The following is a 21,337-nucleotide window of genomic DNA, read 5'->3' as shown; positions in this document are numbered from 1 at the left end:
CAGTATCAGCCAGACTCTTCATACTGGATTATTTAATAACCTAAATGCTTATATAATATCAGTTACCCGCAATATCATTTTAATTCAGCTCTGTTCAGGAGTTCAATTATATTCCTAAAATCAGTAGTTAGCAATGTTTTTGCTTCCTTCTTTAGATCAAGCTCAACTTGTGTTGTTTTAAGGATAATAACAGGGAACTTGCCATTTCCTTCTTCTGAGTAGGTTTTAAATTTCTTAACTTTGTCTACAGTCCTAGAATTTACTGATTGTTTCCAATTCTTGTGAAAATGACATGTGCAAAATGGAATGGTTCATCTCTGCAATATTCTTTTTCCACCAACCCAGATCAAATAATGAAAAATGGTGATAGTGGTATTGGTCCAAAACACTAAACAAACAAATCACAAACTATTTCTAAATGGTATAACTGGGGAAATACATGTACATGGGAAATAATATTTTATCTATCCCTCCCTCAATGTGTGTGTGTGTGAGTGAATACACATACACACACACACAAGTAAAACTCTCATATCTGTTTGTAACCTTTAATTAAGTGAAATGGTGCATCATGGAGCAGTCTGCTGTGTGTCAGGGAGGGACTGAGGGGGTGTGCAACACAGGCATGAGGAACATCAATCAGGGTGTAGATGGGTGCCCAAGACGTGCAGCAAGGATTATGGAGGGTGTGTGACAGTGCAACGCAGGCTGGGTAGCATGTGGAAGGGTGTGGGTCATGGAAGGGATATACAGCTACAGTGGGAGCTACAGGGGCTATGCAAAGTGTTGCACAGGTCAGGGAGGGTGAGCAGGGTTGTTGAGTTATTGCAGCGGGACTGGGGAGGGTGCACCAGTAGGGTATTTACTTAAGCAACTTGCAAGCTTCCCTCCCAGCTTCTCTACTGATATTCTCCCTGAAAGCTTCCCACAAAGTCAGTGGGAAAGCAGCAAAAAGTTGGAAATTATTCCCACTCTCACTGCTTTTTTACCTGTCCATCATTCTGTTGATCTGTTTAACTATATAAAAATTTCTAGAATTTTAGCTATATAAAAACAGTGAAGCAATTGAATAATGACTCAATGGGTCATGAGTTGCCTAGTACGGTTGGTAAAAGCTGACAATAACTTGATGGCACGTAATCAATCAATCAATCACAGTACCATTTCTTAAATACCTGAACTAGACTAAGGAAAACAAAATGTTCTGGGGGGAAAAAGCTCTACCTGCACATTCCCAGTGTAAACATCATGTAGCACATTCTGATTTCTCAGACTACTCATCTGCATAAGTGCCTCTAGAACCTTTCCAGCTTGGTGGCCCAGTCTGGCAGGAGTGAGGGCATGTGAGTAGCATGACATGCACACGGCTCCATTTGTGTGAGTGAGCCCACCACATGAGCCCACCACTCATACAAATGGAGCTTCGTGAGCGAGCAGAGGACACTTGCGCAGAGGGTGCTTGCGCTTGCATGTAAAACTCCACTCACACTTGCCCATCTCTCCCGAGGCCCAGTTTCGAACCGGCTATGGCCGGGGAGTTGTGGATCCCTGCTCTAGGAGACAAAATAAAAACATACAATAACTTTATAAACCAGTAACTTCATGATAAAACGGAAATCTCCCCAAACCAGTGACTGAGTACATGCAGCTGGAAAAGAGAGGCAGCTCATACCATGATTTAGAATATGAGGCCAATAAACAGACTAATAACATTGTTCAAAGAAAAATGGATTCATGCTCCAATTTATTGAAATAAATTGCCTATTATTATTATTATTATTATTATTATTATTATTATTATTATTATTATTATTATTATTATTATTATTATTATTATTATTATTATACAATTGTATCACAGCGGCCAGTTTTTTCGCCGGATTTGGCATTGATTACTAGTTGGGCCCCACACAGGGGCCTAGGACATCGTAACTTATTTTCGTAATATACGTGCAGATCCAAGCAGTGCAGCTTTTTGCATTTGACTGATGGTGGTTTTGTCAAGTTTTAACTGTTTTAAATTTAATTCCAGTGCTTTTGGAATAGCACCCAGTGTGCCGATTACCACTGGAATTACCACTGCTGGTTTGTGCCATAATCGTTGAATTTCAATTTTTAGGTCCTGGTATTTTGCGATTTTTTCATGTTCCTACTTGTCGACCCTGCTATCACCTGGTATTGCAATGTCTATGATTATAACCTTATTTTTCTCAACCAGTGTGATGTCTGGTGTGTTATGCGCCAGTATTTTGTCTGTTTGTATACGAAAATCCCATAGGATCTTGACCATCTGATTTTCGGTGATTTTATATTATTATTATTATTATTATTATTATTATTATTATTATTATTATTATTATTATTATTATTATTATTATTACTACTACTACTACTACTACTACTACTACTACTACTACTACTACTACCTTTTTTCTTCTGTTAAAGTCAGCTAAAGGCCATGGTTAAAAAGCTATTTACTATAACCAAAAATAATGAATATTGCCCACATATAACAGATATAAATGTAGACATTCATAATATAATTTACTCAGTGTTTTCATATACTGTAGCATCTAAGCACTAACCCTTCTGTTATGGAAAACCAATGAAATTAAACACGAAGCTTGTATGTCCCATTCTGGTAAGTCAATAGTGGATTATATTACTATGAAATTAGCTTTCGGTTATTGTCAAATGAGGTTAATTGATCACCAACAAAATGGTCAAAGAATATTTAATAAGCATTGTTATTGACGATGAATCAGCAGATAGTATTTATATTTTAATAGTATTGGAGATGAAATAGGTATGGCCTTATCCTATTAAACTGAACCTCAAGACTAGTCATTAAACATTCTGAATACACACACATACACACACAAAATAAATTCTTGGCTAAATTTCCAGTACAGGTATTCCTCGATTTGCAACGACAATTGAGCCCAAAATTTTGATCACATGACCATGAGATTGCTGCAACAGTCATAAGTGTGAAAAATGGTCAAAAGTCACTTTTTTCAGTGTTATTGTAACTTCGAATAGTCACTAAATGAAGCATTGCAAGTCGAGGACTGCCTGTATACTGACTCTATTAGGAATTAGGAACTTTTTGGACAAGGGAAGTAATCAAAATAATACCAAAGAGAAATCTACAACTGATTTCCAGCAACGGGTTGTTTATGTATTGTTCATCAATCTTTAAACTGCAAAGTTTCCAAGGATTTTCTTCCCTTTTGGGGAGAGAGGAGTGTGCTTATTTGTTTTGAAGTTCATCCTTTAATACTGTTGTATGAATCTATATCTTTTAATTAGTTTTCATAACTCACAAAAATAGAACGTATTTAAAAACTGTTTTCAAAGCAACTGGAATTCTTTTTCAGTAACATTTTCTTTTTCAATAACATTTGTATGTTTATCTCAAAAATAATAAAAAACGAATCAGTCCTTTTCACGTTAGGAGTTCAACAACTTCAATACTCCATTCCTGAAATACCACCATGAGCTTTTCCTGGTATCAGTAAACCAGGTGGAACATATGCGAGATCTAATCTTATGCAATGGAAGTCTCCACCTTGTAAATTAATCAGTTTGAGAAAAGTTCCTCTTTCCAAATAGGAAGGTTGGGTGCTCCTTCCTGTTTTGTGGCTGTGCATGTCCACCGTTCAATTTTGAATGAAATGGATTGATAGACTTTTCTCCTTCAACTAAGACATTATCAAATTCTTAGTTCAAAACATCTGAAGGAACAAGATTGTTTACCTTCATGTTATATAATATAGCAAGGGCTGCTGGGAAGCATTGGCTTGAAACGCTAATTCTATATTTCACAATATACCACAGATAACACATAAATTATAATATTCCTATTATTTGATGCCTTAATCTGCAGGTATTCCTTGATTTACTATGGAAACTAAGATTGGAATTTCCATTGCTAAGTAATGTAGTTGTAAAGCATGACATAACATGAACTGCATCACTTAGTGATGACAATCATAACACTCCTAGTTGCCATTGTTAACCAAATCCCAACAGCAAAGACCCATGTCAAAATTCAGTTTTTCCACTGTCTCCCCTTCAACTCCCCCCAACCACCTTGTGGAGCAACTCCAGAACTGTGCAGTTGTTTGCAGTTCAAAGGCTTCCTGGAATGCCACAGCTCTGGGATTGCAAGACGCCCTGAGACACAATCCAGCATGGTGCCGGAGTTGCCCCACCTCAGCGCAATAGCACTGAATGAAGCCGCAGCCCAGCAATGTAATGGCTTCCCCAGCCCAGCAGAGTGAAGAAAAGTTGCAGCCACTCCACTCCTGCACAACAGTGCAAAGCCCGTCACCCCTGCCCAGTAGTGCAAAGCCCCCGCCATTCCAGGAACCCCATGCCATCTCAGCTCAGCAGCGTGGTACAAAGACGCAGCAAACCCAGCATTGCAGAGCCCCAACCACTCCATCCCATCCACACAGAGTAAAACCCAGTTATTCTTGCTACTCTTCACTCCATAGCCACGCTACCCTGCGCTATCCTGCCTCAGTTGACCTTGGCCACATTGTTGATCTTTCTGCTGACAAGGCATGCCTACCCTGGCTATTTTTGAGGGAGCTGTTGGCCATATGATGCCTTTTTTCAGAGATCTCATGGGGAAACCGCCAAATGCAATTTTGGGGAGAAAGCCTCCTGTAGCCATCAGTTGCCTTGCAAAGGGCCAGGGCGACCAACCTGGTCAACAGTAGCGGCAAAAACATGGCTAGGATGGTGGACAGGAGAGTCAAAGGATAGAGATGGAACACAGAGGGTGGGAGGAGTGGGAAGCATACTCACAGTTTTAAGTGTGGGCAGTTGCCAAGCACCAAAATGTTAATTGAGTGATCGCATGGATGCTGCCATAACTTTGAACAATCATTGAAGGAATTACCATAACTCAAGGAGTACCTATTTTTAAATTTGAATTAGATCTGTTACAATTACAGTACATTATATCACTTCTGATATCTGACTGACCTTAAGTAATTGAACTAAAATTAGTTTTAAGCAGTAAGGCAGCCTCATATTTTTCTAACATAATTTATATTACCACAGGCAATCTGTACCATAAGAGGTTTTATTTCATCCTACAACAAATTCTGCCAAGCAAGCAAAATCTTTATGAATGTTGACAATTCTTTAAGACTGTATTTATTATAATAATGACATGTTGAAATGACTTGTAGGTAATAGTGCTGTTACTAGTCTGGTAAACCACAAATAATACAAGAGTCTTCACATATGCAAAATGAATCTGGAGGAGAAAAAAATCCTTAAAGAACTGAAAACTATTCAACCAAACCAATATTTGGTTAAATAAAAGATTATTATATAGCAAAGTAAGAACTTATCGTTTGGTTGCAAAAATATGTCTACATCAAAATCAAATATGGAGGCTATAACAAATTAAAGAAAGCAACATGACAAACGCTACATCTTGCTGTTATAAGTTTGGACTAGAAGCAGGCTTCAGTCTTGTAATATTAATGGTAAGAATGGACTTAATCTTAACCCTCTGATTACGTTTGTTTATGAAAGTGTGGCTTGGCCAAGGTGTATTCCAGTAGTAATGTGTTCTACTAGGTTAAAAACGTTTTGCCAAGGGCCTAGCAAAAAACTGATTATGAGGCCAGTACCACCAGCATTACAGCAAGCTATGGCACTAATATTTTGGATCTTCAGCTGTATCAGTTGACAAAAATTAAAATTGCCATAAAAATTAAGGTGCCATAATTTTTCTACAATTGCAACTAATCAGCAACAAATTTGGGGCTGGGGGCAATTCATGTTTTCACCATATTATATCCCTGAAATTCACAGAACTGTTCAGCCTTCTTGCATGCAAAATAACATTAAACAGCATTGATTATTAATATAGTATTTGGAAGAGATTGATTTAGTACTCCATTTACAACAACTCAAACTCACTAGAACTGAAAATTCTATTTCTAGTTTTTAAATGTTTAGGCCTGATAGCTGACAAAGAAAAGAAACAAGTTATTTCATTGGTGGAATTTGATCCAATTTACCTCGCATAAAAGTCTTATATTACTTAATATAAAAGTTATCTTTGATCAAAGACATACATGATCACCAAAGTACACAAAAAATGGGATTCTTTCTTAAACAACAGATCTGGTGGTCCTCCTGATCTCATAACTTCTGCTTGAACAGCACATGGAACTTCTGATCAGGAATGTCTTCATACAATTACATCTGGTGTAGAGTGTCAATAATTTTAACCCATTCATGGAGAGCAGGCAATGACCAAGATTACTTATGCTCTTGTCATCATGTGGCTGGACTTCTGAACTTCACTCTACATGGGCCTGCCCTTGAAGACCATATGGAAGCTTCAACATAGTGATCCAGCATACCCAGATTTGTCCATATGGCACTACATTACTATTATGGCTGCCAGTATACTTCCAGGTGTGATTCAGGTGCTGTTTGTCACATAAACCTAATGTCTTAGAACCCTGCTACCTTTGCTCTAGGCTGAATTTGTTTGTCCAGTAATAGCTGGGTTGAGTCTGCCTGTTTAATTAGAATGGAGAAAGAAGGCCTGTTAAGAGTTCCTTTCCTCAAGGAATACCACCTTCGAGGCCCTGTGATGAAGCCTTCAGTGTTGGTCCCTCTTCCATGGAATAACTTTTCCCTCGGTATATTGATCACCCTTTCCTTGTCAGGTTTCTGAAAATAGTGTTCAAGGACAATGATTGACCTAACACACACACACCTGAAGTTAAAGGATATTTGATGTTGAAATTGTTATAATTTTGTTTTTAATGTTGTTGCCTGATGTAAGTTACTCAAAGCAACTTGGAACTGAGCTGCATGCAAGCTGTTGTAAATAAATCCAATAAGTTCAGATTTATGCAGCATACCTCCCTAAGTGCTGTTGTATAAACTGTTTGATTATGATATTCTGCAGCATTCTTTTTACAAAATTCAGCATTTGCCCTCATAAGAATTCTGTAATATCAATAGCTATTATTTACCCCCTTTCTCTTAAAATGCAAAATTGAAAGCAAAAGACTGCATAACATTAAACAAGTCAAGACACATTCTTTTAAAGAGTTGTATTTTCTATCTACATTGCAACATTCTTTTCAGAACTAACCACACATCTCACATCTCTTTGCTTTTAACTCAGTTTGTGGTAGCACTATTTCTCACAATCATCACTATTGATCGTGACAGGTATCTAACTTTAACATGAGGACATGTTAAAGGACATTGCTGAGCAAGTCTAAAATGTCAATTACGTATATTTATTTTGAAATAAAACTTTAACGTTAATAACCTCTTTACATTCACACACTTAACTGAAATGCCCAGTCATCTCATTAGAACGCAGTAAAAACCAGGTATACATAAGTCCCCAATTTTGGTTCATTGATAAAAGCATGATTATGTTTGCTACAATTACAACATAACATACACAACGTACTGTAAACACAGGTCACCCATAACAGGTGGAGAGGATTAAACAGGTAATCCTTTAACATCACCCAGGCCTTCATCTCCATCTCTTTTTGGGGTGTTTTGAATTAAGAATGAGGGACATACCTCCTGTTTCTGAGAAAAAATCAAGGGTCCCTTGCGTGCGGGTGATTTACATTCACAAGACAGGACTGTAAATATGTGTGACCCGAATCGTTGTGTGTATACACACACACAACGACCCGGGTCACACTCAAATTTACAGTCCTCTCATATATATATAAATATTATAAAATAATATTATATTGTTTTGTATGTATGTATGTATGTATGTATGTATGTATGTATGTATGTATGTATGTATGTATGTATGTATGTATTATATATATGAATGACTTTTGGGTTTTTCTAAGGCTGCGAAACTCCCTGAGGTGTCCAGCCGGCTTCGACATTACTGCAGCTCCGGCAATAAGGTCGGGACGGACCCAGCGCGAGAGTAACTGTCAAGGCGAAGGTCCCACGCCGGCAGAGACAGAGGAGGTTCGTATCTGGGACCGGCCGGGCGAACAGGAGACGGGAGCCCCCCTCCTCTCACAACTCTCTTGACAGGCCCGAGCCAGGCGGGCGCCATGCTAGAAACCAAAATGGCTGCCCCGGGGAAAGCAGCCCAACCCGAGGAGCACCGAGGGGGACGTGCCGAGTGACGCCCGCCGCGCACCGCCACGCCTCGCCGAACCCGCCACACACGCAGGTACCTTCTCCTCCGCGCCCACCTTTTCCCCCGCACCATCGGCAAAGTCCCCGCCGCCAGCCTTCAAGCTGGGCCGGGCTGAACTCAGCCCGTCTCTCATTGTGTCCTCTCGCCCGCCCGGAACCCGGTTTCATCTTACCTGAAGCTCGGCTCTTTCCACCTCCCAGTGAGCGCGCTCCATCTCGAAGCGGGCCCACTCGTGCTGGATGTAGTGCAGGATTCCCGGGATAGTGTAATGCTGGGGCCGGGACAGCTCCGATCCGCTCCCGGGCCCCGCCGCTTCCTGAACCGCCGTTGGACCTTGAGGCTGCTGCTGGGACGAGAGATTCCCGCCGCCGCTGTTAAACCCCGCGCAGCCCTGGTTGAGCAGCTGGGGATTAACGCTGCCTCCGATGGGCGGCATTGGCTGCTGTTGAGGTCGCGGGGTAGCCCCCGCCATGATCCCCCCTCCGGCGCCGGGATGTTCGTCCATTGTCTGTGAGGAGTCCTCCCCTCTTCCTCTTCCCGCCGAGTGTGTTCGGCCGAGTCCTCAGCGGTGCTCTCGGGGAGGGGGGAGTGTCCGGCCAAGGGAGGAAGTCCCAGCGGTGTAGAGGAGCACCCGGGTGTCAGAGTCCAGCTACACCCGAGGTGCCTCTATCGCGGTTGCCGCCGGCCGCCATTACAGCCTCCGCTCCATCATCCACCGGCCAGATTCACTCACCCACCCAAGGGGGGGGGGGGGTTGTACGCCGAGCATGCTGGGTAACAGCAACCGCCTTGCTCTGCCCCCCCCTTGCCGCCGCCTTGCTCTGCGCATGCGTTCGCGCCTGGAAAAAAAAGTCCTGGGCTGGGAGACGGAAGAGGTTTCCTGCGCTTTTGGTGGCTTCTGATTTATATTCTGATTTATTTCATTCTTTCACTCGCCAGTCTCACTTGGTTTTTCTCGGATAGCAACATATTGAGAAGGAAAATCAGAAGGGGTTCCGCTCTCTGAACGCCGCGCGCCTTATTCTCTAGCTGCTGCTTGACTTTTATTTATACAGTGACATAGAAATCGCTTTTAAATGCACGTAGAGGATTACAGTTAAGGAGATGCTCCGGATTGTTTTTTTTAATCTTAGACTTAAGATCTGATGTATTACTTTAATTTGATTTATAACCCTTTCAAGAATCCACAATTGAGCCCAAAATTTATATTGTTGAGTGAGAAATGTGTTAACTGACTTTTGCCACATTTGTTAATTGAATCACTGAAATTGTAGTAACAAGATTATTAAGTGAATCTGGCTTTCCGTTGTCTTTGCTTGTCAGAAGGTTGCAAACACAGTCTTACAGAAGGCTAACAAGTTTGATTTGGGGCATCTGGATTTTATAATCAAGGCTGTTCCACCTGACAGCTGCAGTAAGAGAGAAGTCATACCGGTTTTAAACATTTTCTCATTTGCTATAAAGAGAAGGAGAGAGTACTTATTACACTATCTTGAACTTCTGAAAAAAAGGAAGGATAGAAATCTAGAAACTGGAAAAGTGACCTCTGTTTCTCCCATAGACACAGAAGCCAAGTGGATGTCTTTGAATCAGTCACTCCCTCTTAGCCCAACTACTTATATACAGTTGTGGAGAAAATAGGAGGAAGGGGTAGAGGTAGTCCTTAACTTACAACCACAATTGAACCCAACATTTTTGTTGCTAGGTGAGACATTTGTTAAGTGAATTTGCCCCATTTTACAACCTTTTTTGCCACAGTTGTTAAGTAAATCGCTGCAGTTAAATTAGTAACATGGTTATTAAATGAATCTGGCTTCCCCATTTACTTTGCTTGTCTGAAGGCCACAAAAGGAGATCACATGACCCCAGGACATTGCGAAGGTCATAAATGTGAATCAGTTGCCAAGCATCTGAATTTTGATCATGGAACTATGGGGATGCTACAACGATCATAAGTGTGAAAAATGGTCATAACTCACTGTATTGAGTTTTCAATACCATTGTAACTTGAAACGGTCACTAAATGAGTTGATGTAAGTCAAGGGCTACCTGTGTTATGTATATTACCTTGGGCTGTACAAATAAAGGTGGGATAACAAAATCACAATAAATAAATGTAATAGTCATTTGAATGTTTTAAAAATGTTTTCCCTCTTTAGGATGAAATTTTCCTCATGCAGGAAACTATGAGTAAATAACAAAAGCATTTCTGGTTCAGGTATCTAATTCTGACTATACGTAATTTTTCTTTATCTCACTCTTCCACAAATGGGAATGTAGAAGGAATAAAAGGTTGCTTCCTGGCTTCAGAAGGGAACTTATATTAGGTTTTTATAAGGACTGCATAGGAGTCCTTTGTTTGCTTCATTGCACAGTACTTCACTTCAGAAGGCAAGTACGGATTTCTCTGTATATAGTCTCCCACTGTTGGTAGTCATTCAGATCACTTGCTTTGAGTCACTGATGATGGATTGGGCCAGCAACAGATTCTTAGCATTGCAGTTTCATTCCTCATATGTCTACAGCTGACCAACTTGGGTGGATGGGGAGGCTTCCTCACTCATCACACGCACAGCACATATATCCTGCTCTAGGATATAAGCATGCTTTGATTTTGACACTGGAGCTGTTATCATTATACTGTCATCCAAAGTAGGAGAGCAAATAGAAATTGGAGAATGAGCCTAGTATTAAATTACTGTGATGAATATGAATTTATATTAAGAGATGATAACTTCTCTCCGGATAAATAGGTAAGAGGAGAGGTTTCTAGGCAATTGCTAGAGATCAGCTATAGAAAATCCATCATAATATTTAAAATAAAATTGGTTAAAGCTGTAGTGAACAGCTTCTTTATCTTTTGATAGTCTATGCAGTCACCTTTGTAACCCATATATAAACTGTAAGCTACGTACAGGAACATTTTACAACTTCTGCCTGACTGCAACTGACAATAATATATCTTTATCACTTTTTGCTGTTGTAGCTTCTATTCATAGCCCTTAGGTAAAATCAAGTTTCCTCTGCTCGAAAGTCAAAATCAGGACCTCCATTTCTAAAGTTTGCCTTTCTCTTATTTATCTGAGCATCAATGCATCATTGATGCTACTAAGTAAAGGCAAGCTATCAAAAAAATAATTTCTGCAACACCTTCCTAGGTTTTTTAAAATAATTCTTAAAATTTTAAAAATCAGAAATCAAATATGAAAAAACCCAGAAATTATCAAAAACACTTGAATGCAGCAGTTTTTAACAGTGTTGTCTTGATTCTTAGGCAAAGATGTGTAATCCCCTGTTAATTCAATATTGAGCTACCCTGTTTTCCCGAAAATAAGCCCTCCCCAAAAATATTGCAACAAAGCAGCAGCCATGAGGTGAGCACGCTCTCTGCCTCCTGCGCCTCAAAAATAATAAGACTTCCCCAAAAATAATTTCGGGGGTCAAAAGAAAATAAGACCCTGTCTTGTTTTTGGGAAAACACAGTAACAGTTCTGGGAATCATACCGTCTAGTTTTACTTTGCAGATTACAATTTATGTTCTTTCTACAATCCAAAAATGAGATCCTTTTAACCTCTAAGTAAGTTGATGTCTATAAGACTTTCTCATTTCCTTCCCCAAATCGGCGTCTCAGCTAATTCCTCCACATTTTGAAAAAGAGAGTTCTTCATTCCCATGAGAGAATCTGGACACAAGTTTGGGAAAAATGCAGGGTTCAACTACTATATTGCATTTGGCGGCTGGGGGATTATCTATCCTTTTGGTTTGATAGGGTTCTCTGTCTCTTCTTGGGACTCTTTAAAGAGGGTTTAATGTTCCATACTATTGCTACTTCTATAGATTAATAATAATTCTTAGAGCATTCTTTTGTGGTCTTGATTCCTTTTTATTCCCAAATGTCTTGTTCTTTAATGGAAACAGCACATTAAAATGAAAAAGCATGCCCTCATTAAATTATTTCACATAAAAGTAAACAAAAATTGTTCTCAAAATATTTTGCTGTTTTCCAAGAAATTTATACATTTATAAACAAAGTAAAATATAAATTATTTTACTTTGTTTATAAATATATAAATTTCTTGGAAACAATGTACAAAAAAAATCCCTTTTGTATATAGTAAACCATGCAATAATAGTAACAGCCTTTTTTTTCTTTTTACAACCCTGTAATCCCTTGCTTCGGGGTGGGGTCTGGGCGACAGAATGAAGCTGAGCGTTTACTGGCTGGATGCCCTTCCTGACACCTACATGAAGTTCACAGCAAATATTTTCTCTTTGCACCCTAGTAGAGAAAGTCTCTCACTGCTTAGGATTGAACTCTCAACCTCTGTTGCCTCCCCCTTGTTGATATTCAAGGTCAGCTCCATGTGAAGTAAATGACAATAATCCATTCAGGTCCATTCATCAAGCTTTTCCTTGGTTGCTTTAATTAGATAGGAGGGATAGGGGTCAAGATTACATATAGTGGAGGTACAGCTACAAAGAACTCTGTCAACATCCTTAAGAACCACTGAAGGCCTCATTGTATCCTATCCACCTCATGTCCAATTCATCCCACAAAGGAAAAAAGGAATAATTCTCCATCATCCTTATTCAAAGTATATTTGAACCTAAACTTATTCCTGTGTCTAGTCATATTTGCTTCTTTTCTTTTGCCCATTGTCACTCTAGAAATCTCTTCACCCATTTAATTTCCCTGAGTATGTTGGATATACTCAGGTTCTGACCTGCTCCGCCTGCGGGAGGCCCCTCTTTCGCAGGTATGGCCCTTGGCTCTCTCAAGGGCCAGCCTTGATGACGGGTTTGTGAACCCCGAGAGGTGGAAGAAGAGGAAGCTGAGGGGCTTTTTAGCTAAATGTTTTATATTGTTTTTAGGGGGTTCTGGGAAGGGAGGGGGGGATAACCAGGCCAGGAGGGAAGCCAGTGCCAGACGAACAGGTGAGTCCAGGAGGGAAGTGAGCGGAGTGGGGGGGGAGAGGGAACAAGTTATTCCAACAGAGGGTTGTTTGATTACAACGGTCGCGGGGAGGGGGGGATGCGAGGACAAAAGAAGATTACAAGGTCGGTTGGGAGACCGTGGCTGTTGGCTACGCCCGGTCGTTTGTACCAACCCCCGCAACCTAGGTGGCCAGGAACTACAGAGCCCGGGCCTACGGCTGATGCTTTGCAATGCAAGGTCCGTAACCAACAAGGCCCCCCTCATTAATGAGCTGATCTCTGAGGGGGAGCTGGACCTTGCAGGGATAACGGAGACCTGGTTGGGCCACGAGGGTGGTTTACCCCTTGTGGAAATGTGCCCACCAGGTTTCTGCGCATTCCATCAGCCTCGGGCCCTGGGTAAGGGTGGTGGGGTGGCGGTAGTTATACGGGAAGGTCTAGAGCCGAGGGAGTTCACTGTTCCTCAGATATCCGGGTGTGAGTCCCTTGGTGTGAAATGGGGCCCAGGGAGGCAGTTGGGTTTGCTGATTGTATACTTGGCTCCTCGCTATACATCAGCGGCCCTGCCCGAGCTCCTCGAGCTGATCTCAGAGACGGCGGTTGAGATCCCCAGGCTTGTGGTTATGGAGGATTTCAACCTGCTGTCGACGGGAGCAGCGTCTGAGGTGGCTCGGGAGTTCATGGCTTCCATGACAGCCATGGGCCTGACCCAGTTAATTCAGGGCCCCACACATGAAGGTGGCCACACATTGGACCTTGTTTTTGTATCTGAGCAGTGGACGAGTGATCTGGGTATAGGGGACTTTGTTGTTACACCCCTGTCATGGTCAGATCACTCATGTCTCCGGCTGGACTTCCCTGGCGCTACCCCCCACCGCGAGGAGGCGGGACCAGATGGTCCAAGCTGGTACCGCCCCAAGCACCTGATGGAGCCGGATAGGTTCCAGACGGAGCTTGGGCCATTACCTGTAGCCCTGACCCGCGCTCGGTCAGAGGACCTAGCGGCCGCCTGGAATAGGGCGGCGGCTGGGGCCTTGGACCGGGTTGCGCCTTTGCGACCTCTCCTGCGGCAGCGACCCACCCGGGCTCCTTGGTATACCGAGGAGCTGAGGGTGATGAAGCGCCATAGGAGACGTCTAGAGAGCAGGTGGAGGTCCCCACGCTCCGAATCTGATCGAACACAGGTAAGAGCCTACTTACGGACCTACCTTGTGGCATTAAGGGCGGCCAAACGTAGATATTGCGCTGCTCTTATTGCGTCCGTGGATAACCGCCCTGCTGCCCTGTTTAGGGTGACCCGCTCCCTCTTGTCACAGAGGACGCAGGGGGCACCCTTGCAGGGCAGAGCAGAGGAGTTTGGGGAATATCTGCAGGATAAAGTCACTCAGATCCGGAGCGGATGGGCCCCCCTCAGCGGACCGGACGGGCCGCCAACAGCGAGTCTTGTGAGACCATCCTGGGAGGAGTTTGATTCTGTTGCCCCCGAGGATTTGGATAGGTTGCGTGGACGGCTGCGACCCACCACATGTTTAATGGACCCGTGTCCCTCCTGGTTGGTACTGGCATCTTGGGAGGTGACCCGAGGCTGGCTTCTGGGCCTGGTGAATGCCTCATTGGGTGAGGGATCCTTACCAACCGCCTTGAAGGAGGCGGTGGTGAGGCCCTTACTTAAGAGGCCTTCACTCGACCCAATGGAGCTAGCTAACTATCGTCCAGTCTCCAACCTTCCGTTTCTAGCGAAGGTTGTTGAGAATGTGGTGGCGCAGCAGTTTCCACGACACCTTGACGAATCTGAGTATCTAGACTCACGCCAGTCCGGCTTCCGACTCGGGCACAGCACAGAGACAGCCTTGGTCGCGTTGGTTGATGATCTCTGGAGGGCCAGAGATAGAGGTTGTTCCTCTATCCTGGTCCTATTAGACCTCTCGGCGGCTTTTGATACCATCGACCATGGTATCCTATTGCGCCGGTTGGAGGGGATAGGAGTCGGAGGTACCGTTTTGCGGTGGTTCGGCTCCTACCTCTCCGACCGGAGGCAATGTGTGTTGACAGGGGGACAGAGGTCGACCCCGAGGCCACTCACTTGTGGAGTGCCACAGGGGTCGGTCCTCTCGCCTCTCCTGTTCAACACATATATGAAGCCGCTGGGTGAGATCATCCGTGGTTTTGGGGTTGAGTATCACCTCTACGCTGATGATACTCAGCTGTATATTTCAACCCCAAACCACCCCAACGAGGCTGTCGAAGTGATGTCCCGGTGCTTGGAAGCCGTCGGGGTCTGGATGGGGGACAACAGACTTAAACTCAACCCCTCCAAGACCGAGTGGCTGTGGCTACCGGCACCTCGGTTCAGCCAGCTGATTCCATCGCTGGCCATAGGGGGCGAACAATTGCCCCCTGTGGAACGGGCGCACAATTTGGGCGTCCTCCTTGATGCCCGGCTGTCAATGGATGACCATGTGGCAGCCGTGGCGAGGGGGGCGTTCCACCAGGTTCGCCTGGTGCGCCAATTGCGCCCCCTACTGGACCGGGATGCCCTACGCACGGTCACTCATGCGCTGGTGACGTCCCGCCTGGATTACTGCAACGCTCTCTACATGGGGCTGCCCTTGGGACGCGCCCGGAGACTGCAGTTAGTTCAGAACGCAGCCGCGCGGGCTGTGATGGGGAGTACGAGGTACTCCCACGTAACACCTCTCCTGCGCGAGCTGCACTGGCTACCTGTGGTTTTTCGGGTGCGTTTCAAGGTGCTGATTACCATCTTTAAAGCGCTCCATGGCACGGGACCTAGTTACTTGCGGGATCGCATCCTCCCACATACATCGCTGCGGCCAATTCGCTCACACAGGGAGGGACTTCTCCTGGTGCCGTCCACTAGGCAATGCCAACGGGCGACACCAAGGAGTAGGGCCTTCTCTGTGATGGGCCCAACCCTCTGGAATGACCTCCCCCCCGACATTAGAACCACTTCTGACCTCCGCTCCTTCCGGCAAAAATTGAAGACTCACCTGTTCCGATTAGCAGGCCTGGCATAATTACAACTGTCCCTCCTGGCAAATGTATTATCATCTGGTTATCTTAGAGGTTTTTAATTTGTTGTGTCAGTTTTAGGGATTTAAAACTTATATTTATATTAGCTTTGTACAGTTCTTTTAATTGCATTTTAACCTCCTCCAAACTGTACATATTTAACTTTTTATTGTATTTTGTGATATTCTCTATGGACTGTACACCGCCCCGAGTCCCTTCTGGGAGAGGGGGCGGTCTAGAAGCACCAAATATAAATAAATAAATAAATAAATAAATAAATATCATGGTGAGATAGGTGGCAAACAAATTTCATAATAATAATTGACTGCATATATTAATAAACAGTAATTTTCCAGAGCTCCTCAGTGGTGTGAATAGGTTTATCTAACGTTCTTCTGGCCATTGGGTTCCATAGTCCAACTAGGCATTCAACAGAACTGCCCTCTAGATCACCGGCTATTCCCCAAATCCAATCTGAAGCCCTTTAGATCCATCAGGTTCTTGTGATAGGATGTTTGAATGAACCCATTCTTTTAATAGAAAGTAAGGTCTCTAGTCAATCCTATTGTCACAAAGAAGTAATCTGATGAAGGAACTAATGGAAGTTTTCCATAATATGAGGGAATCGGCCTAGAGTAGCAATATGTGAACCCACAATAGGCCTTCAAAGACATTTGATAGGTGAACTAGAGATGCTACTGTGCATTTGGAAGTATGGTACAGTAGCAACAGCAGCTTAACCCCAAGGGCTGGTTTCATAAATACAGTTTCATATTAGGCCACCTGTGGAACAGCCATTTCCTAACTACCAGGATTTTTGTGGTATACAACAGTCATTCCACCTCCCCACCACAGAATTGTGACCAATGTATTACGGGAAAGAAGCTGAATAGATCTCAATGTAGGATAGTCCTTATTTCTCATCCAGCCAAATTTTGAAAATACAGTCACTTCATAACGAAGCTTTCAGTACATGATGTGATGAGACGTTTTGTTTTCAGCCAGCTTCTGGCAGAGCCTCATGCTAATTAGAGCTGAGAGTGAGTGACCGGCCCTAGGTGAGCCAGCTGGCTTTTGTGCTTAAGGGAGGATTAGAACCTGGGTCCCCTGTTTTAGATCAGCATCTTAAACACTATACCGCACTGGTTCTCAAAGCAGAACTTCCACAAAGTACTAATTCAAACCGACAGGTAGCAGATTTCAAAGAAAGCAATGAAGTACTTTCATAACAGGTAATTAACTGGTCAGATCTATTTCTATAGGATGTTGCAATGGTTATTAGCATCAATAGCCTTAAAAAGGATTAAGTAAAAAAAAATTACAGGGCTTGATGTACTTGTTAATAACAAAAGTAAGAACTGCAGCGTTGTATTTAAAGACTATATACAAACCCAAAATGAAGATCTTAATTAGTGAGGTCTCTGTTAGCCAGAGGTGATGCTCTCAGAAGCTGATATTGTGTAATGGTTGAGGGAAAGACAATCATCCGATGCTCACATGTTCTCACATCTTTCTTTTTGGTTTTTATGTTCCCTTAACCAGTCTCTGCTGAAAACAGATTTTAGAGTTAGCGTTTCAGATTATTATTTAACCTCCCATTTTTCATAACTCAAGATTGTGAGTAACAGCTTTCAATACATATCAACGCTGCTAGGTTTTTGAATGGTTTTAACATTTATTTTTAGTTTTAATGATAACACCTGGATGCATTAGTATCCTTCATGAAATAATATCATTGGTAGAGGCTTTAATTTCCATCTAATCCCTGCAAATTTCAGATTTTCTTCTCCATCAACCATCATTGCAAACAATATCAGTTTTAGAATAAATTTTTTTAAAAAATATTGTCCATTTGTAGAATCAAATCCCTTGTCTTCATATAAAATAATTTTCATTGTTACTTATTAGCGTTATCATACATACTTCTAAATCTTTTAGAAACTACATTTCCAGATTTTCATAGCTTTAAAAGATGACTACTTCATACATTCTCAGATTGTTTTACTGGATCTATGAATTGTTCCATTCCCTGTTTATTACTTTTGACACACTTCCCCAATCAGTTATTGCAACATCTGATTCAACAGTGTTAAATATTCATGCTTTAAATTGAATCCTTATCCAAACATTTAAAAATAATTTTATGAAATTTTTAAAACATTCTTAAGTAATTAAATATATATATATATTTGTTGAAATTATAATCTAGTTGGGATCAGATCTTTAATCACTTTATAATCCTGATCTTCTTAATGATTACTGAGTTGCATCAGTAAGCTACTCACATTTCAGCCATTTTTCTGCTTACAATTAGGCAAAAGGAAACTAATACAATAGATTGTAGCTCTTTTAAGTTAAATTAAAAATATGTCCAAATATTTATCAAGCTTATCAGGCTTTGCCAATGAAAAGGACTGAGGGGGACAGTTAAAGGAAAAAAGTTTTTTTTCTGCTCTGAAGTTTATGTTAGAAATTCTAAAATTCTGAGTTCTCTCCCACACTTTAACTTCTTTTAATTTTCTTTCTGTATTTTAAAAGGACATTTTGGAGAAGTGGAAACAATTGTGGAGTTTTTATAGATGGCCCAAAAGCTTCTGTTTTACAATTTTCATCCCTATTTATTTTGAATTTTCTAGAGGATTTTTTTTCGAGGAAAAACTTATTCAGATTTTCAAAGTTGTTAGTAGCACCTCCTCTTCTAAGAGACAATTACGGTTTTCTCAGACACCCTGTCAGTCCTACTTCTTACGGAGAGAAGCTGTGAATTAATAGTAAAACAGTTGGGGTTTTTATGTCAAAGGTTCCAGGTTAATTTTCTGGTATGTTCAAATGTTGATAAATTCCAGTCAGAAACTCTAGAGATTTGTTTGGTATTTTAACAACATTGTTATTGATATTGATGGTCTGACACTCCTTAAGATAGATTCCTATGATTCAATGAAATGCTGTCAGGAAAGAAAAGGGCTGAGTAAATGAATGGTAGGCCTCACTTGTCAAAATATCTTGTATGCATACATATGTCATATTAACTATGAATCAGTTCTATTTCTATTGTTATTTCAGAATTAGCTTCCAAAACTGCAATATAGTTGCAAATACAAATAAGTGAATGTCATTATTCGGGATTCATTCATTACAATATTGCATTTTTTTAAAAATGTACTTTTAAAAAAATATTATCAACAAACTGTCTTTTTGCAGTTTCTTAAAGTCACAGCTTTTCCTAGGAATTAATTAGGCAGAAGGTAATTAACATTAAACAAATCTTCGTAATATTTAAAAGATTATTTCTGTTTCTTTGCACATAGTTTCTAAGCTTTGTAATACTATCAGCTATCTTCTCTTTATGTGTTATATCAAAATCTATTAGCAATTATTGCAACCATTTCTTAATATTTTAAGTGTTTGATATTATTGTTTTATTTAGGGATGCCAACTATATTGTCAGATTATGGGGGACAATGAGATTCAATGTACTCATTGAATATCTGGTAAGGATACATTCAGATAGACAGCTATTGCAATGTGATTTGCTCCAGTCCATGAAACCACACAAAACATATCAGCAGAAATTAGCTTTGCCTCTATAGCTAGTCTCTATTGTGTTCAATAACAATCCAATCAGTGCTACTGTCCTAACAGTCTGCTTGATCTTCTGTTCAATCATGTCCGATTTTCAGAGATACTTACACCAAAGTACACCTCTCTAATAGTCCATTGCAAGGCAAATTAAGGTACAACAATCGATAGGTTTCCCAACTAGTGGGAAAAATAACCATCAGTCAGGGGTATGATTCTAGGCCTGGGTAAAGGGTCATGTTTAGATATATGGCAGGAATGGTAAATTTAACAATCTGTTAAATGGTAAATTTAACAATTGTAAAATCTTTACAATTTTGTTTTGAGAAACCCTGGCTATTTTTTCTCTCTAACAATATCAAGAACTCTGAAATGATGATACGTTAGTATCTCATGGACTGTTCAAAAATGTTCTGGACTATCACTTTCTTAGTGCAGTGGTATACCATTCTCTCTAACAATTAACCCCTGCTGCTCTAGCAATACCAGGGCCATTAAAAATTGTAAAGTAGAAATGTCCTAATCTACCTGATCTAACATAGCTTCACCATGGTCACTAAAGAAAACACAGAGGGAGATTCTGATCTATGGTTTTCTCTAGTGAGTTTAGTCTTGCTCACTTGTGTCATGCCATGCCATGTCAGCAATCAAAATACAAGGAAGCTGCAAGGAAGTTAATAATGACCTGAGAGTAAGGGGCATGACCACATCAACTAAAACCAGCCAATAGGAGATGGTATATTCCAGCCCTGCTATCATCACTACAGTTGTGCCTGAAGTCTCACATCTGATGCAAATACAAGATTTGTGTTAGGAGAAGGTAGAGAATATTACTTCCACATTGACCAGAAAAAAAATTATGTTACCTTTGCTCATCTATGGACTATGGATGACAGGATAAATAAATCCTGCAAGCATGTGCATGACAGTAAACAAGGCATCTTTTAAGATGAAATCAATAGGACATTCAGATATCCCTAACCAAGTTCATAATTACATTTTGCATTTAGAACAAGAACTATGCCTCCATGTGATAAGAGCAACATTGTTAGTTTGCATAGTGGCAGGGTTTCATAGAAATATGGTGCCAATGAAGAAATCCGCTATTCATCAATCAGTAACGTCAGAATTAGGCAAAGGATAGAGAATAAAAAACTTCAGTGTAGATCTGGCAGTGCAGCACATTATAGTGACTATAGTTTCTATGTCTTATGAAGTTGAGGGAAAATGTAGGAATTCTTCTTCACTATCCTAATATATCTCTACATGAGTAGAAGTACAATATATTACTCCTATGTTCTTAGATCTTATTATTGTAGCTGCCCACTATGCAGATCAGCGTGCAAATATACTCACAAAAAATTGCTGGAACTTATCAGTTGCCAGGAGTCAATATTGACTTGAAGGCAACACACACAGACAGAAGAAGTGTGCACTTCTTTTGCAACTTCAATACTTGATCGTTTGCCACAGTATTTTGTTTCCAGTTCGGTGTTGCACTTGTGCTGTACATCATCAATAGCATTTTTTATTCTAAACCTTCATGGGAGAGCATCCATAGTTTATACAGTAACTTTTGATGACCAGTGAGAATTAACTTTCTTTAC

The 21,337-nt window shown here is 41.3% G+C and overlaps 2 protein-coding genes across 10 annotated transcripts in view; one reads left to right on the top strand and one right to left on the bottom strand.

The window, feature by feature from the left end:
* The window catches only part of STRN3 (striatin 3), a 57,744-nt gene extending 38,906 nt beyond the window's left edge, over positions 1-18,838 (bottom strand). For 4 of the 6 annotated variants that reach the window (XM_081936874.1, XM_081936877.1, XM_081936876.1 and 1 more), the window contains exon 1: positions 8,358-8,910. In XM_081936874.1, coding sequence (XP_081793000.1) covers positions 8,358-8,690 — 333 coding nt within the window. In that variant the 5' untranslated portion in view covers positions 8,691-8,910. Of the gene's footprint in view, positions 1-8,357; positions 8,912-18,814 lie in introns of those variants that run through there. The other 2 variants (XM_081936879.1, XM_081936875.1) reach the window with 2 other exon arrangements.
* Positions 7,475-21,337, top strand: part of AP4S1 (adaptor related protein complex 4 subunit sigma 1) — a 36,147-nt gene continuing 22,284 nt past the window's right edge. For 3 of the 4 annotated variants that reach the window (XM_081936882.1, XM_081936881.1, XM_081936883.1), the window contains exons 1-2: positions 7,475-7,517; positions 7,881-8,218. The gene's annotated coding sequence lies outside the window, so the exon portion shown is untranslated. The remainder of the gene's footprint in view (positions 7,518-7,880; positions 8,219-21,337) is intronic. The other variant, XM_081936880.1, reaches the window with a different exon arrangement.

The sequence above is a fragment of the Natrix helvetica genome, assembly GCF_964273705.1.
Source record: "Natrix helvetica genome assembly, chromosome: 1".
Lineage (NCBI taxonomy): Eukaryota > Metazoa > Chordata > Lepidosauria > Squamata > Natricidae > Natrix > Natrix helvetica.
This window is presented reverse-complemented; position numbering and strand designations above follow the sequence as displayed.